General features: G+C 47.2%; 1 protein-coding gene across 3 annotated transcripts in view; it reads left to right on the top strand.

The window, feature by feature from the left end:
- Positions 1-538: 538 nt before the first annotated feature.
- gchfr (GTP cyclohydrolase I feedback regulator) overlaps positions 539-19,177 on the top strand; it is a 49,232-nt gene continuing 30,593 nt past the window's right edge. Inside the window, exons 1-2 of one of the 3 annotated variants that reach the window (XM_072486363.1) lie at positions 539-766; positions 5,796-5,938. In XM_072486363.1, coding sequence (XP_072342464.1) covers positions 5,843-5,938 — 96 coding nt within the window. In that variant the 5' untranslated portion in view covers positions 539-766; positions 5,796-5,842. The remainder of the gene's footprint in view (positions 767-5,795; positions 5,939-19,177) is intronic. The other 2 variants (XM_072486354.1, XM_072486371.1) reach the window with 2 other exon arrangements.

The following is a 19,177-nucleotide window of genomic DNA, read 5'->3' on the forward strand; positions in this document are numbered from 1 at the left end:
CTGATGGTGGATCCTCCCTTTTGAATTTTCCTTTCTTGTTGGAATGTATCTAGTCTGTGTGTTTTGAAATATCCCCTTAAATGTCTGCCGCTGCATCTTTATTGATCTTCCCATAACTTCATTGCAGTGTTAATGTAAACCTACTTGTGACAATAAAAAAGATTATTATTGACCTAAATTGCCAGTTCACTTTTGCTAGCTCTGCCTTCAGGCCTCCATAATTGCCCGTATTTAAATTTAAGTACAAGTCATAAACCCCCTTTTCTCATCTTCAAACTGAATGTGAAATTCAGTCATAATATGATCATGCAGGGAGGGGGGAAATTATGAGTATGTAGGAGTAACACATTGGCCTTGGAATGAGTGCAGGGTTCACCAAATCATAGCAGGAATAAGTGCGATCAGGCAGCAAAAAACCTCTCCCCCGTCGGGTTCAATCTGATTCTGAAAGACTTATTAATGAAAGATAAAGCGATAAACTTGTTTGACGCACGGGATGACATAAAATGCCAAGAGGTGGGTCCATTCCCCAGAGAGGCTGCGGTTGTGCAGCTTGTGAGCCAATTCCAGGAGGTGGCTGCCTCTTTAAGGGTTATTGCGTGCGCTCAGGTGGGGTGCGATTGGGCCGCAGCGAGTGAGGAAGTTGCACCATCTGTCCCGGGCCGCGGATACACCGAGGGCTGACAGATCAGCACAGCTGTGAGCGCTGCCCAGCACCCGGCTGGCAACAATGCCTTACGTCCTCATCAGCACTCAGATCCGCTTGGTGAGTAATGTCCACAGTCTCAGCTGTGTGAGCGAGCGCGCGGAGCGAGCTTCGGGGTCATCCCCGGGCACTAATCCCCCGCTCGTCAACAGCCTGCAAAACCGCCTCTATCCCCAACCCCCAGCGCCATTTATTGGCCGAGGTTAGTATATCCCTGTATCCAGTGTGCAATATCCCATTTACACACAGGAATGGGAGGATCCGACGGGAAGTAGATGGTGTCTGATGTGAATCCCAAGGATTTCCTGCCACCAAAAACGAAAGTATCCTCTTGGCCTCGAATTAACTGAGCGAAGTTGATCCCAATTTCCGAATTGTTTCGACAGGAATTTTTTGTTGAGATCCGGTCACGTAGCAAGGACTCGGGTGGCGAAGTGATATTACCAACTGAAATTGAATCTGCAAACCAGAAATAATCCCTGGCCGGAGAGCCTTCTATCGTATTCTAGGATTATTGCCATGTCGATAGACTGATTCTGAAGTAGTGGACAAACCAGAGCTACTCCCGATATTGGCAATCATAATTTGACGTCCAACCGCAGTCCCCCTTGATATCCACACAAACATGAAGTCTTCAGGCCCTACTCGACCCTGACCTGAACTTTGTAGCCAACATCTCCAGCTCATCGCTAAATCGACAATTGCTTCTGTCAGCATCTCTCTCACCCCCATTGCTGCGGAAATACCCCTTCATAGCTTTCTTACTCGCAGGCTTGATTTTTCCTAAGTGCTGCAGTTCAGACAGATTGTGAATTCTGAACTCTATTCTGCTTGCCTCGCTTCCCTATTATTTTTCTTCCTCTTCCATGTCAAATGTCACTGCTTTGCCATGCAGTGAAATTGTGCTGTGTTGCTTCTATAACAACCCTTTTTTTATGTGGACAGTCATTAGCCCGAGCCACTACTCCCAGGTGAGCCTTTCCATCCTTCAACTTTCAGTGGCTCCCAGACTTGGGAGTGCAAATATTGTCTTTCTCTTCAAATCCCACCACTGCCTCTCTAATCCCAACCATTGCAACATTATGGTGTTATGTTCCTCTTCTAGCTCTGGTTTACTGCATGTATCCCTATTTCACTGCTACACTGGAGGCATCTGCCTTACCTTCTCGCTCTGAAAATACTTTCTCAAAGCTTCACCACCTTGTTATATTTCTCAGACTCATGAAGAACCTCCTTAATTCCCAATTGCTTTTGCACTCCCCCTCCCCCGCCCCCCATGTATTTGGAATTTTATATCTTGGTGTGGGGGCGGTATTGTGTACAAGCCCGCCAGACCAAATAAAACTACTTCACAAGGTGTATTTTTCACATACCAATTTCACAGTAAGATTCAAATAGAAATAATATTTCTACCATTGATCTCACCACTTAAATAAAGTAAATAAAATTTAAAAATTGCATCAGACGAAAAAAACGCTAAAGCACAAAATCCTATTGCCAGATGTGTGTGTCTGGTTTATCAATAACCGTACCTCTAGTCGCTGTATTATCCCAGTGAATATTCAGAATCACAAGCCCGTCTAACTGGTTTCTACTGTTTGAATCGTGGAATTGACTAGCTCTGTGTTTTACTAAGTGAACTGATACACCTTTCAAAAGAAGGAATGGTTTGATTTTACAATAATCTAGAAAATTTGGGGGTGGGCTTGCTTTTAATGTGGAATTATACAATGCATTGGGCATGGTTTTCACCAATCTGACACTAATGACATTGTCTTCAAGATGAAGGGCGGAATTCTCCGTTGCCCGATGCCGAAATTGCATTCGCCGATTGTGCGGAGAATTCCTGTTTGCGACCGAATCGGGGCCGGCACCGTTTTTCAGATGCTCCACCCCCTCCTAATCTGCGTTATCTAGGAGTGCGCAGCATGCTGTTGTGATGGTATCAGTGAGTCGCTTTGATGCTCCTCCCCAGATGAGCCGAGTTCCTGACTGCGTGTGGACTATGTCCAGCGCCGCCACAGTCGGGCGGGATCCTTGCTGCTGGCAGCAGAGGCTTCAGCGAGGGCTGGGGGGACTGGTGGGGGATGGTCTGGGGGTGGTCCAGGGGAACACTATTTGGCCGGTAGGGTCCGCGCGTGACCAGTGCCATGTCGTCCGACATGACCGCTGCAGGTCATCGCCATGCATATACGCGACCACGGACCTGGCAATTCTCCAGCCATTTATGTCGGGAATGTCGGGGATTTGACATGGCATGGCTGCTAGCACCCCACTGGGCGGAGCATCAGTGCAGGGGAGGCGCCGACTTTTTCATTGTAAAACTAGACACTTCCTCTGGACATAGCCTCAATAGCGGAGAAGCCTCAATACCGGAGAATCCTCAATAGCGGAGAAGCCTCAATACCGGAGAATCCAGCCCGATGTTTTCTCTCCCCCTAGCTCCAATTCCTGCAAGACTGAAATCAACTGAGCTGGCATTGACCAAACGATATAGTGGATTTCCCCAGCAGGAATGCCAACATGCCTTTACATTTATTCAGCTTGTCAGAAATGGGTGCAATTCTCCGTAAAATCGTCTGAGTGTGGTAGTGAGCGGGAATTGCCGCGAGTTTCCTGGCGCTTGGCCAAGTGACGCCAGCAACTCAATCCAATATTGAGTGGTCCACTTAACGAGGCCTCACTGGTTTCCCATCGCAAATGAAGGCTTGGTGGCTGATTCGCCGGAACCACGCTCGCCAGCCCCCCGGTTAACAAGGTCGAGCAGCACTTAAGCTGCACTTGCTCAGCCAACATCAGCCAGCTCGCAATAATGGCACCAAGGAGACCAGCCCCACGATTCGGGGATGCTGACCTGGGGAAGCTGCTAGACGCTGTGGAGGCCAGGAAGGATGTCCTGTTCCCCCCAGGGTCAAGGAGAGTCAGCCACAAGGTGTCGCACAGTATGTTAATGCACAAGGTGTGATCACATGGGATTAGGGGTCATTTATTAGCTTGGATGGAAGACTGGCTGATGGACAGGAGACAGAGTCGAGATAAATGTTTTTTTTTCTGGATGGAAGATGTAACTAGTGGGGTGCCACTGGGTTTGGTCCTTGGGCTATTATGCAATATATATTAACAACTTGGATACAGGGAAAGAAGGTTCTATAGCCAAATTCGCAGATGACACAAAAATAGATGGTACAGTAAGTTGCAATGAGAAAATAAGAACCTTACAAATGGATATAGATAAGTTAGGAGAGTGGGCCAAATGTGGCAGATGAAGTTTAATGTGGATAAGTGTGAGGTCATGCATTTTGGTCGAAGAAATGGAAAGGCAACTTATTATCTAAATGGGGAGACACTTCGGGATGCTCCGATGCTGAGGGATCTGGGTGTCCTTGTGCATGAGTCACAAAAAACGAGCATGCAGGCGCAACAGCTATTAAGGAAAGCAAATGGAATCTCTTGTGGGGACCATGAATTGGATTCAATTTGAATTGGTTTTTGGAGCAGGCGAGGAGTTGGATTTGGGGTTCGCCCCTGACCCACACTCTGAGCCCTGGCTTTTTAACTCAGAAAAATTAATTTAAAAAAAAAAGGAAAGCAAATGGAATGTTGGCATTTCTAGCAAAAGGAATTGAGTGTTAAGGAAGTGTCGTTGTAACTGTACAATGCATTGGTAAGACCGCACCTGGAGTACTGTGCACAGTTTTGCTATCCTTATTTGAGGAAAGATATAGTGGCATTGGAGGCAGTTCAGAGGAGGTTCACTAGATAATTCCAGAGATGAGGGTTTTGTCTTATGTGGAGAGATTGAACAGTTTAGGTCTATATTCTCTAATTTAGAAGAATGAGGGGAGATCAAATCAAGGTGTACAGGATGCCAACAGGTATGGATAAAGTAGACATGGAGCAGATGCTTCCTCCTGTGGAGCATTTTAAAATGAGAGGATTTGAGGAGAAACTACTTCTCCCAAAGATTGTGGATCTATGGAATCTTCTTCCAAAGATGGCGTCGGAGCGAGGCGACTCTCTGCGAGCTCTCCCCAACAGACCTACTTTTTACTTAACTTACAAGCGTTCTAATATTTTAAAATTTACCTTGTGTTGCCCTATTATGTATTTTCTTTTAATCCCTTTTCTTCCCCTGTACTTAATGATCTGTTGAGCTGCTCGCGGAAAAATACTTTTCACTGTACCTCGGTACATGTGATAATAAACAAATCCTATCCTATCCAATCCAATTCGCTACCCTAGAGTGTGGTGGATGCAGGGACAGTGAGTAAATTTAAGGAGGAGTTGGACAAATTTTTAATTGGTAATGGGTTGAAGGGTGTGGTAGTATGTATTAGGGGTCATGTGGGACTGTGAAGCCGTGATGCTATTGGCTGACAGATCCCGGGTCCTGGTTGGCTGTTGACTCCCGGCTCCGCCCTGAAGGCGGAGTATAAGAGCCCGAGCTTCTCCCCGCCGCTCCATTCTGTTGCTGAACTGCTGGGGACAAGTCTCGCTTAATAAAGCCTCATCGACTTCATCTCTACTCGTCTCTCTCGTAAGTCATTGTGCGCTACAAAGGGTTATGGAGAACGGGCTGGACAGTGGAGTTGAGGCCAGGATGGGATCAGCCATGATCACATTGAAGGTGTTTAGGCTTGGGAGGCTAAATGGCCTCCTCCTGCTCCTAGGCCATGTGTTCTAGGCAGGAGATGTTCTGGCTGGTTTTGCAATCCAGCTCTTGGTCTGTGGCATTGTAGGTAACATTGAGGAACATATCAGCCATGATAGAATGGGGGAGCAGACTCGATGGGCCGAATGGCCTGATTCTGCTCCTTTATCGTATAAGGCAACCAGTGCTGCCTGGAATGGGATGGTGGCAGCTGTCAGCTGGGGGAGTGTGACCAGGAGGATTGGCCTTAAGTGCAGAAAAAAGGTAAACGAGGCACACCGGGCAGCACGAGTGAGTAAGGACCAAAGCCCCCCCTCCCCGCCGCAAGGGAGCATCCAGCCCCAGTTCCCCATGCAACCCCCTCACCCCCCAACCCCTCCCTCACACACACCCTCCCACCCTGTGAACCACGCATGTGCCCTCTCTGTGTCTCCTCAGGAAAAGCTCTTCATAATCGTGGGAAGAGGGCCCAGACTGGCGGAGGGATGCCGGACTTAAGGCTCCTCACCTCCTTCGACGAGAGGGTCCTGGAGGTGGCTGGGATGGCCGAGGACAGATCGATCAGCCACGGGGAGGCAGAGGTAAAGAACCACCGGGCACATGTAGTCACATGAATAGGTGACTTACTGACTGATTCATCTTTCCCACTGACCACATGACCATTCTCCAGCCGGTCCTCCAGCCGACGGTGCCGGCCCATCCCGGCAGCCCCCTCTCCTGACTCCGAGGAGAACACCTCAGAGGAGAGATCCGAGGATGTAGTCGCGGCACAGCTGTTATCCCCTCCTCCCACCAGTGCAGATACACACACCTGCGGGGGGAGGGGAGGGGGGGGTTGCGGGGGGGGAGCATGTTAGTGGTCAGGCTTCTGGGGCACAATCTGATGAGCACCACACCACTGATGGTGCACATCAGGTGGAGGCAGGAACCCCCAGGCAAGACAGCAATCGGAGGCCTGCTGGATCCCAGGACCCAGCTGGGTCCAAGCCTTTTGCTGAGTATGTGGTACAGAGGTACCCGGAGCTGATGGAAACGACCAGGAGTGACTGGGACATTCAGAGGGAGATTTGAGCATCACTCCAGCAGATCCATTGCGCCTGCAATGCGTGGCACCGAGACCAACACTGCATGGGTGGCGACTACAGTGGCAAGCCTGGTGCACAACATCGGCACCATGAGTGAAGGTGTCCAAGGCATCACGCAGTCGGTGACGGCCATGGCTGAGGGTCCCGGCCGGGTGTCCGACTCGGTGGGGAATGTGAAAAAGTGAGGTTCTGCAGGACATGTCCCGCTCTCAGATGGGCATGGCCGAGGCACTGCGGAGCTTTTCCCGGTCAGAGGTGGGCATGACTGAGATGCTGCAGAGCATGGCCCAGTAACTGCGGAGCATCGCTGAGGGCGTCAACACAATGGTGCAGAGCCAGGGCTGGCAGAGCCAGATGATGCAGGGGCAGCCGGGGCTCGAACCAGCAGTCCTTCCATCCCATGGTGGCCCCAGGGCCCTATGGGCACCAATCGGGAGAAGTGGTGTCAAGATGAACCCATCCCATGGATTGGGGATGTTGGCCACCTGTTCCCCTGCGTTCCACCCCTCTGATGAGGTCGCATCCCGCAGTCAGCACACCGGACAGGGCGGCACAGCTGTGCATGTGCCACCAGCAAGTGAGCCAAGGCATTCTGGCCCCAGAGCTCCCAGAGGATGTCTGCTGGGGTCATCGAGGACCATAAGACTGGGTAAGCAGCAGGCTGCCTCCACCTCAGATGTGCGTCCTGGGGAAGCACCAAGACTTAGTGGCCACTCTAGGAGGGCAAAGCATGTTGAGGATCACTGAGGGTACTGGGGGTGGGGTGGCGGGGGGTGGGGAGGGGTTGGAGGGGGAGGCGGTGGTAGGTAGTGGGTGGGGAGGGGTTGGGGAGGTGGGGGACGGCACAATTGGGAGTGGGGTTTGTACAACACCTTTTTGCAAAAACATTATGATGCCTCTGTCACTTTCTTACGCAATACGGGCTGACCCCCGGACCTTTTGCCCATCTCTCCAGGCATCTCCTGCACCCCCCTTCCCATTGTGCTCACCCACCTTCCAGCCGTGGACATGTCCCCGGAGCAGTGTCCCATCTCCTGGGTGTTTGGATGTTGCATGTGTGTTGTTGCCTCCCACAGTGTTCAAGCACAGTGTCCATGCATCACAGTCTGATTGGGATGCTAGGCAATGACTCCCACATGCTGTATGGCCCGCACACCCACGGGAATCCACTTGGCATATGTGAAGTGCTCACTTAACCATGATTGCCAATTCTCTATTAGCAATAGCCTTCAGCCGCGCAGCCAGAGGACTCAGCAGTTGGTTGGGGTTATGGGTGGTCATTGGGGCAGACAGGCAGGGACAGGGGTTGCCCCTGGAATGGGTACACACGATCCAGTGGTTGGCATGTGGTTTTCCCCCCACAGCGCATGGTTGCCCCCCCCCCCATGGTGGCCCACCCCTGCGGAGGGCTCCCAACCCCAGCCAAGCCCCCCCCCCCCCCCCCCCCCAAACCGAGCCCTGGGGTGGCAAGCCCAACATCCCGGGGCACTTTGCCTGTGAGCAAAGAGGGCAACTCGGCTCCCCGCAGAAGCTTATCCGTTAGGATCACATTTTTCAAAAGGAATACTAATCTGCACCAGTGTGAGCACTTGCTGAGGAGGCCGCTGAATGACGGGAGGCCGTTGGATATCGGGTGGCTCACATTAATTGTATGGAAATGGGGCTTAAGTAGTGATAATTGGTTTCTCGCTACGCTACGGTGAGATCCTGATTTTGCATATGGGAATGGGCTGGTTGCATCGCAAACTGTTTTCCGCCTGGTGCAGATCTCATTTTTGGCCTCCCGCAATTCACCGGCCTCATTACACTTGAGCAAGAGCGCAACGAGGCCGGAGAATCGCACCCATAATGTGCGTTTATGCTGTGGTGGGTATGAATTAACTTGGATGGAAACATAGAATCACACAGTGCAGAAGGAATCTATTTGTCCCATTGTGCCCATAATAATTCTTTGAAAAAGTCACTATGTACTACCACTCTTCTGATTTTTCTCCATTGCCCAGAAAATTTCTCTTTTTAATAATATTTAGCCAATTCTCCCAAGTTACTCATGAATCTGCTTCCATTATCCTTTCTCGCAGCACATTCTAGATTGTAACCACTTGGATACATTTTTAAAAATCTCATCTCCCTGAGGCAATTTTGTGCCAAATATCTTAAATCTCTGTCCTCTGGTTACTGACACTTCAGCCAGCAGAAACAGTTTATCCCTACCTGATCTATCAAAACCCTTCATAATTTGAATTATTAAACCTCTCCTGTATTCATGTCATCCTAAGACCATTTATTTCCAGCTTCGCAACATCGTTAGACTTCCAACACGGCACAGTTGGCACAGTGGTTGGCACTGCTGTGTCACCGTGCCAGGGATCCAGGTTCAATTCTGGCCTTGGGTGACTGTGTGGAGTTTTCACATTCTCCCTGTGTCTGCGTGGGCTCCCTCCAGGTGCTCCGGTTTCCTCCCACAGTCCAAAAAGTTGTGCAGGTTAGATGGATTGGTCATGCTAAATTGCCCTTCGTGTCCAAGGGTGTGCGGGTTAGGTGAAGTTGCGGGGATAGGACAAGGGCCTGGGTAGGGTGCTCTTTCAGAGGGTTGATGCAGACTTGATGGGATGAATGGCCTCCTTCTGCACTGTAGGGTTTCTCTGATTTCTATGACTCATCTGCTGCTGAACCCTCGTTTAATCTGTAGCTATCTCTTGACTACCTTAGCTGCTTTGTTACCTTACTTCCAAAGTACTCCTGTGTGGTCTCCCACATTCTACCCTCCATAAACTTGAGGTCATCCAAAACTCTGCTGCCTGTGTTTTAACTCGCACCAAGTACTGATCACCAAGTACTGATCCCCTATCAGCCCTGTTCTCGCTGATTTATGTTGTCTCCCAGTGAAGCAACATCTTGATTTTAAAAGTCTCATCCAGTTTTTTCAGAACTTCCATGGCCTCACCATTCCCTATATTTCTAAATCTCTTCCAGCTGTACAACTCTGTGATATCTTTATGCTCCTCTAATTCTATTTTCTCTTGCATTGCTGCATTGTTGGTGGCAACACCTTCGGTTGCCTCAGCGCTCGGCCTTGGAATTCTCCCCAAACCCCCCTCTGCACCACACTTTCGTCCTTTAAGACAATCTTTAAACCTACTTATTTTGATCAAGTATATCTTCTTATGTAGCTCGGCGTCATATTTTGTTTTACAATGCTCCTTAAAGTGCCTTATGTTAAAGCTGCAATTTAAATATGTAACTTTTTATTACATGAGGCGCCTACTCCCAGTGATGGTAATATTCCTCAAAAAGCCTCTTTCCTCCACCGCATGATGAAACATTCATTAAGATTATGTTTGAAGCTTGATATCCAATAAGCTACAAACAGCAGGATAGTCCGAGTTCCAGTTTCTAGTCTGCATCAAGTTCTCTGATTTCAGCGGTTGGTCTCGATGCCCCTGCAACGCGTAGGGAAAGATAGGAAAGACTTCCTACCATCGGTTACTGTCCAGTGACCACTGAGGTAGTTGAATGAGGACAGGATTCGGAATGAATGATTGAATAGGTTGACAGAATCCAGGCTGGAGCATAAATAATGCGCTCTTGGGCATGACGGACTAGAAATATGGAAATGGATGAATATCTCTTCAGGTGAAGCTGAGTAGCTGCTTCATGTGTGCTTTAGAAATTACAATAAAGTCGCTGACACACTTTTTACTTTGAAGCTGATACATTTGATATTTTGCCCATGGAGATATTAGATCTGAGCTAATATTTGTTGAGTTTCAGCCTTTGGTCAGTGATAGCATTCTCACCTCTGAGTTAGGGATGAAAGTTACATTTGAACACATAACTGAGGCTGCCCCTCCAATGCAGTATCCAGGGAGTAATGCAGTTATCTTTTTGACGAGACACTGAACCAAAGTCCAACGTGGTGGATGCAAAAGATCCCAGGACAGAGCGGGGAAATTCTTCCCATTGTCCAGGCTAATAAATAATCAACCAATATTGTTAAAACAGATTATCCGGTCAAAAGCAAAATACTGTGGATGCTGGAAAATTTAAATAAAAACTGGAAGTGCTAACTCAACAGATCAGGCAGAAATTTGGAGAGAGCAACCGCTACCATTTCAGGTTGATGTTGAAACGTTAACTCTTTCACTCTCCACAAACACTGCCTGGCTTGCTGAGTATTTTCAACCTTTTCCCTTTTTCTTTGGTCATTAAGCCATTGTTGTATGTGGGACCTTGGTGCGTGCAAATTGGCTGCATGTTTCCTACATGACGAGAATAACTACACTTCAGAAATTAATTTATTGGCTATAAAGCACTTTTGGACATCCTGAGGTTGTGAAAGGTGCTATATCAATGTAAGTTCTTTTTTAACTGAGGCAGTTACTGGGATTTCAATTTTTAAAAAGTGTTTATATAAATGCAAGATTTTCTTTTTCACATCCATCGGACATCCCAAAATGCTTTACAGCCTATGAAGTGCTTTTGATGTGTGGCAATGTAGGAAACGCAGCCCATGATGAAATATCACAGACCTGAAATGTTAACTCTGTTTCTCTCTTCACAGATGTTGCAAGACCTATTTCTAGTATTTTCAGCATTTTCTGTTATCTATGTTGATAGTCCATTTAAACTAGACAGGTTAGAGGGTAGAAGGGAGTCATGTGAATAAAATATGTAAAGCACAGGACTAGGTTTGTTGTCAGGTAAGGTTTCACTTTTCACATGACACTTGGTACAAATTCCTGGCTAATTTGCGACAGCTCAAAAAGCAGTTAGCATGGCCAAGCGATGGCTAATATTTCTGTATACAGTAGGTAAGATAGCGTGTACCTCATGGTCACTGTGGTTGCCTGGAACTCATTTGGATTGCCTTCTGGGGACGAAGGAGAATTTCCCAGAATTGATTTCTGTAATAACCTGCACAGGACACACTGGGTGGGGTCAATTGTTTTCCTCGTGTGGCTCGAGGAGTAAGAGCTCCCCCGTTACCTGCGGGGCTGATAACCATGTTGTACAAAAGGTCGGCCAGTCAGGAATCGACCAACACAAAGAGAGATGAGGTATAACGTGACCCCTTGTAAATAGTTGTTCTTATAACTTATGTCTCCTTTTGTTCACTCATCGGTCTTCCCTCGCCTTTATTAATGTTTCCCTGAAGTGGCCGCATCTTTTTTTGCCTGTTTCAGGAGACTAACTGACTATAAGTGGAAGCGTATACTGGGAGCCAGAATGCTTTGTCACATTGTAAATTTGTGGGTAGACTTAATAGACTGCTTGGTAATATTTTCCTGTCCCTGCCTTTTTGGATGTTTGTATGACTATACTTCAAAAGTACTCCTTTTGTATGACTAAACTTCAAAAGTACGCCTTGGATAGCAAAGCACTTTGAGATGTTCTGAGGCTGTAAATGGTAATATGTAAATCTATCCTTCTGTGATTATCTTTGCAATTTCAAATGCAAAACTCGTGTTAACAGCTTTGCTGCAGGCATAAGTGAGCTGGATTTTGTTCTGTAGGTTTAGAAATTCTGCTCACAAATGGAATCCAAATGAAAAACTAATGATGTAAAAGTATCAATAACTTACTAAGACCAACGCAAGGCGCTTCACAGAAGTGTTAGCAAACAAAGTTGACACCAAGCCACATAAAGAGATATCCAAATAGATGACCAAAAGCTTGGTCAAAGATAAGCTTTAAGACACATCTTAAAGGATGAGATGGGGAAAGATTAAGGCGTGAATTCCAAAGTTTAACCACTGGGCATCTGATGGTGAAGTGATTAAAACTGAAAATGTGCAAGAGATCAAAATAAAGGAACTCGGATATCTTGGAAAATTGCACATTCAAGAACTCAGCGGCCAACCTAAATGAGTATGCCACTGCCGTCACACACTTCATCAGCAAGTGTGTAGAAGATTTTGCGGGCCAAAGAAACTGGTACGTACGTTCCCCAACCGTAAACACTGGTTTATCGGGAGATTCACTCCCTAATGAAGGCCAGGTCTGAGGCGTTCAAGACAGGCGACCCTGACCTATACAAGAAATCCAGGTATGACCTCCACAAAGCCATCAGGGACACCAAAAGACAATACCAGACTAAGCTACAGTCACAAATTAACAACACAGAATCTCGTTGGTTGTGGCATGGCTTAAACAATATAACGGGCTACTAAGCAAAGCCGTGAAGACCCAAAACCTAGGACGTGGCTCCTCACTCTGCAACTGAATCCTCAACATTGTGACCCATAGACCACAATCAGGAAGGATAAACAACACCTCCTCCATGACAGTCCTCAATACCGGAGCCCCGCAAGGCTGCGTACCTAGCCCCCTACTGTACTCCCTATACACACGACTACATGGAACAATTTGGCTCCAATTCCATCTACAAGTATGCTGATGACACAACCATAGTGGGTTGGATCTCGAACAACGATGAACCAGAACACTGGAGGGAGATAGAGAACCTAGTGGAGTGGTGTAACGACAACAATCTCTCCCTCAATGTCGGTAAAACTAAAGAGCTGGTCATTGACTTCAGGAAGCAAAGTACTGTACGCACCCCTGTCTGCATCATCGGTGCCGAGATTGAGATGGTTGCCAGCTTCAAATTCCTAGGTGTGCACATCACCAAAAATCTGTCATGGTCCACCCACATCGGCGCTGCGACCAAAAAAGCACAACCGTGCGTATACTTCCTCAGGAAACAAAGGAATTTTGGCATGTCCACATTGACTCTTACAAACTTTTACAGGTGCACCATAGAAAGCATCCTATCTGGCTGCATCACAGCCTGGTGTGGCAACTGCTCATCCTAAGGCCGTAAGAAACTACTGGGATTCGTGAACACAGCCCAGTCCATCACACAAACCCACCTCCCATCCATTGACTCTATCTGCACCTCCCTTGGGAAAGCAGATTCAAAAACAGCTTCTTCCCCGCTGTTACCAGACTCCTATTCCACCCTTTTATGGATTGATCTGATCTCTTCACACATCGTCTCTACTGAGTAGTACTGCACTCCTGTATGCTTCACCCGATGCCTGTGTCTATGTATTTAGATTGTGTATTTTATGTTTGTCCTATTTATTTTATTTTCATTTACGGAATGAACTGTCTGAGCTGCACTCAGAACAATACTTTTCACTGTACCTCGGTACATGTGACAAACAAATTCAATCCAACATAGATGAAAACTGGCGTGTCTTCAAACAGCAATTCAAACTCTTTGTCTCAATCTTTTGCCTGCAGGCACAGCCTGAGGAAAGGCGAATTGTGCTGTTGCTCACGGTGGCGGGTCCACAAGCAATTGAAATGTATAATACGTGAAGAGGAGAGCAAGAGATACAATGAAGTCATCGGGTACTTTGATTGGCATCGCTCCCCGGAAAAAAAAATTAAACACTTGAAAGATATATTTTTCGTACGAGTCCAAGAAACCAGGCGAATCTTGCGACAGTTTTGTCATTAACTTGAGGCTGAAGGCCCAATCCTGCAATTTCAGTAATCTGAAATCTTCAATGATCCGCGACCAAATTCTATTTGGTATATCAAATGACAAGTTCCATGAGAGATTGCTGCGGGAAGATGATTTGATATTGGAACAAGTAATCAAGATTTGCCATGCGAGTGAGTTAGCTGCACAGTAAATCAGCACACTCAGCTCGAAACATTTTGGCACCAACATAGAGGAAGATGCCAGGGCTATTAGCACTGTGACACAGGTCAATAGGAAAAGTGGTCTCAGTGCGGGTGACCAACAGGAGCCGTCATCTTGTGCCAGAAATGTGGCAATCGACATGGCCCACGGCAATATCCAGCCTTTGGAAAAGTATGTTCCAGATGTTGTCATGTCGACCATTTTGTGAAACTGTTTTTCACGTCCTATAATGGACCAGATGGGGCTGGTTTAGCACACTGGGCTAAATCGCTGGCTTTTAAAGCAGACCAAGGCAGGCCAGCAGCACGGTTCGATTCCCGTACCAGCCTCCCTGAACAGGCGCCGGAATGTGGCGACTAGGGGCTTTTCACAGTAACTTCATTGAAGCCTTCTCGTGACAATAAGCGATTTTCATTCTTTTTCAGATGGAGTCGATCAATGCAGTTAATGAGATGACCCTTGATGAATTATTTTTTGTGGATCTAACCTCAACCAAGGACACGATGAGTCCGAGGACAAAAGAGAAAGAAGTTTTGATGACGTTTTTGGAACGTCGGTTCCGATTCAGCTGATACCATCGAAAGCTGATGGACTATTCTAGTGATATTAAACGACACACTGATAAAACGCAAACTTGACACTGGAGCAAAGGCAAACCTCCTCAGTTTGGGTGATCTACACGGCCTGCGAGTGCTGCCGAAAGTCATAATCTGGCCAAGAATGCTGGTTGACTACAGTGGGAATGAGTTTGAGACGTTGGGGATGTGTGTCCTAGAAGCTTGGGTACAAAACAGAAGACACAGCGTACCTTTCTCCATTGTGGACATGAAACGTGAATCCATCCTAGGGGGTGATGCATGTGAGATCTGAGGTTGTATGTTCCAGTCAGCGAACCGACAAAACATTAAAGCAATTCGCAATCAGACACAGTGGCAAAATTATCCGATGAGCTACGAGCGATAGTGAAAGTGGAAAAAGATCAACCAGGGACAGAAATGGAGAATCTGAAGGACACAGCAAGAGTCCTGGCTATCTGTCTTCAAGAATGAGAATATGCTCAGACGCATGATACAGGAGCATGATGAGCCCATTTCAAAGCATCTACAGGACGTTGCAGTAAACTTTCCGGATCCCAGACAGCCAATGGGCTTCATTCTGGAGTTCAAGTTTGAATAAAATGAGTACTTCACGAATGAAGTGCTCAGAAAAACATACCACGTAAAGTCGTGGTCTAATGGGGCGGGCGTCTTCGTATTTACAATTACAGGGTGCATGGACTGCCACATCAACTGGAAGAATGAAAAAAATGTCACAATGAAAACCATTAGACTGAAGCAGTCGCATGGGAGTCGGCCTACTCGTAAAGCAGTCATGAAAACTGCTAAATAACTCTTTTTTTTCAATTTCTTCACTCCCCATGAGGTTCCGAAACATGGAGTGTTCGATGGAAATTCTGCAGCAAGACTCACTACTGATTTGAAAATAGGTTAATTCCTGCATGAACACACACTTCCACGAGCAGTGTAATACTTCATCATAGAATATACAGTGCAGAAGGAGGCCAAGTGCAGAAGGAGGCCATTCGGCCCATCGAGTCTGCACCGGCCCTTACAAAGAGCACCCTACTCAAGCCCACGTATGTACCCTATCCCCGTAACCCTGTAACCCCCACTTAACCTTTTTGAACACTAAGGGCAATTTAGCATGGCCAATTCCCCCAACTCGCATAACTTTGGACTGTGGGAGGAAACCGGAGTACCCAGAGGAAACACACGCAGACACGAGGAGAACGTGCAGACTCCGCACAGACAGTGACCCAGCCGGGAATCGAACCTGGGACCCTGGAGCTGTGGAGCAACTGTGCTAACCACTATGCTACCGTGCTGCCCTTGGAAGATGATGATGAGTATGAGGATATTGATGATGGAGTACGATGATATTAACTGCAAGGATGAGGACTATGAAGACACATACGAAAAATGTGAATATGATGACCAAAATGACTACTCCGAGAGTGAGTCAGCAGAGAGCGATGATAAAATGCTGGTAAGGTGCTTTCGAGGGCGTGATGAGGTGATAGCACTGGACATAAAACCAATGATGGAGAAGCTGGCTCCAGAAGCACATGGTGAACCACCTCAGTCCTCTGAAATGGTTCTGGTAATCGACTCCTTGCTGCTCAAGGTTACTCCGGTGGAAGATGTGTTAGAGGAGCTGATGACTATATCATTATATAGCTCAACGGATCACATGTACATACTAGTGCAAGAACAGGATGACCCATCACCTGAAGCGTCAGGGCAAGAGAACGTTTGTACCATAATTTCCAGTGAGGAGGAGCCATCAATAGATGTTCCAACATCTATTGAGTGCATGTAATATTATTCACAGGCATATCACCACATCCCCCTTCCTTTGGAGATTATCCATTTCTATATACAAACATTGATCAGCATCTTTACACATTTAGTTTCTGTATCAACAATTTTCACTCGTGTGTCTATAAACATGATATGCCTGCTAGGTGTGTGTACCTTGTGCACAGTTCATTGTGCCTCCCTCACGGGATCACCCTGCTGATCGCTTGGGCTGTTGCCAGCCTTTTTAAAAACTAGTTTGCGTGCAGGTCTCTTCTGATTACCGGAACCAACGTCCCCAGGAAGGGACAGCATCCGATGTGATAGATGTAGTTTCCACCCAGGCACCGGATTACGAGGTTCTACAATCACCAGTTGGGGGCACAGACTTGATCATGAATGCACAGACCCTCGGACGCACGCTGACACGAAGTCCCAACTAAGATCTATGCACTCCTGCGCACATGGTGCAGACCCATAGTAAGACAGGGGTTGCCAAATGCAAACATAATCAGAGAAGCACTCACAAAAGAATCATCAAAGTTAAAAAGAGGAAGAGGAGAGTGGGAGAGGCAGAGCATCCCACTGATGAAACCAGGAGCGAAGATGTTGTTGTTGTGGCTGACAGGCCAGAGACAGAGAATATATAAAGATTCAGCAGCAAACAGCGTCGTGTAAAGAAACAAAAAAAGAGAAAGCTGGTGACGCAGATGTGGCCTACAAGGATACATGCATACAGAAAGCATTGCGTCAGAAGGATAGGAAGCAAGAAACCTGCACGCAAACTAGTTTTTAAAAAGGCTGGCAACAGCCCAAGCGATCAGCAGGGTGATCCCGTGAGGGAGGCACAATGAACTGTGCACAAGGTACACACACCTAGCAGGCATATCATGTTTATAGACACACGAGTGAAAATTGTTGATACAGAAACTAAATGTGTAAAGATGCTGATCAATGTTTATATATAGAAATTGATAATCTCCAAAGGAAGGGGGATGTGGTGATATGCCTGTGAATAATATTACATGCACTCAGTGTGACCTCCGACCAGCAGGTGACGCCAGACATCAGCCATGTGACATCTGGCTCTTGGCAGAAGGTTGTAAGGCGTACACCAGGACAGTCGCACACAAGGGTAGTTCCAGGAGAGTCTAGGAGACTCAGTCAGTAACTTGGTCTGTATAGCATTCTGATTGTTTCTTTAGCACGTGTACGGCAATAAAACATCATTCTAGTTAAGTCACCAACAGTTCTGTAGATTCATGGCATAGACAAGATCACAGAACACAACAGGCGCCAGCGTGAGCACTGGTTCAGGAGGCCGCTGAATGACGGGAGGCCGTTCGATATGTGGTCGTTCTCATTAATTGTATGGAAATGGGGTTTAAGTGGCAATAATTGCCATGCTATTACCTCTCGCCACGCTACGGCGAGATCCTGATTTTGCCTGTGGGAGCGCGCTGATTGCATCGCAAACTGTTTGGTGCCCGGCGCGTGTCTCGTTTTCAGCCAGAGCGTAATGAGGCCACTGAATCGCACCCAAGGACATAACAGCTCTTTATTCTTCCATGCAAATTTTTGATAAATGTGATTGAAAAATTGAAGCCCCCAGAGTAGATGCTTGGGGGAATACCACTTGTTACACCCTGTCATTTAGACTACCTGCCCTTTATTCGCTCTCACTGTCTCCAATCTCCCAATCATTCTGGCATTCAGCTCTTTTGTCCATGTTTGAACTAAAGCTGCAATGAGGTCAGGAGCTGAGTGACCCTGGCGGAACCCAAATTGAGTGTCCGTGAACAGGTTATTGCTGAGTAAGTGCCGCTTGATAGCAGTGTTGATGACTCCTTCCATCACTTTGTGATGATGGAGAGTAGACTGATAGGGCGGTAATTGCCTGGGTTGGATTTGCCCTGTTTCTTGTGTACGTGAAACACCTGGTAATTTTCCACATTGTCGGGTAGATGCCAGTGTTGTAGCTGTACTGGAACAGCTTGGCTAGGCGTGCGGCAAGTTCTGGAGCACAAGTCCTCAGTACTATTGCCAGAATGTTGTCAGGGCCCATACTCCTTGCCTTCCAGTGCCTTCAGCCGTTTCTTGATATCACGTGGAGTGAATCATATTGGCTGAAGACTGACATCTGTGATGCTGGGGACCTCCGGAGGTGACCGAAATGGATCATTCACTTGGCACTTCTGGCTGAAGATTGTTACGAATGCCTCAGCCTTGTCTTTTGCACATACGCGCTGGGTTCCTCCATCATTGAGGATGGGGATATTTGTGGAGCCTTCTCCTCCAGTGAGTTTAATTGTCCACCGCCATTCACGACTGGATGTGGCAGGACTACAGAGCTTAGATTTGATGCGTTCGTTGTGGAATCGCTGAGCTTTGTCTTTTACTTGCTGCTTATGCTGTTTGGCACACAATTAGTCCTGTGTTGTAGCTTCACCAGGTCGACACCTCATTTTTCGATATGCCTGATGTTGCTCTTGGCATGCTCGCCTGCACTCTTCATTGAACCAGGGTTGATCACCTGGCTTGGTGGTAATGGTAGAGTGGGGGATATGCCAGGCCATGAGGTTGCAGATTGTGATTGAATACCATTCAGCTGCTGATGCTGACATCGCCTCATGGATGCCCACTCTTGAGTTGCTAGATCTGTTTAAAGTCTATCTCATTTAGCACAGTAGTAGTGCCAAACAACACAATGGAGGGCAT

Source organism: Scyliorhinus torazame, chromosome 2, assembly GCF_047496885.1.
Source record: "Scyliorhinus torazame isolate Kashiwa2021f chromosome 2, sScyTor2.1, whole genome shotgun sequence".
Taxonomy (NCBI): Eukaryota; Metazoa; Chordata; class Chondrichthyes; order Carcharhiniformes; family Scyliorhinidae; genus Scyliorhinus; species Scyliorhinus torazame.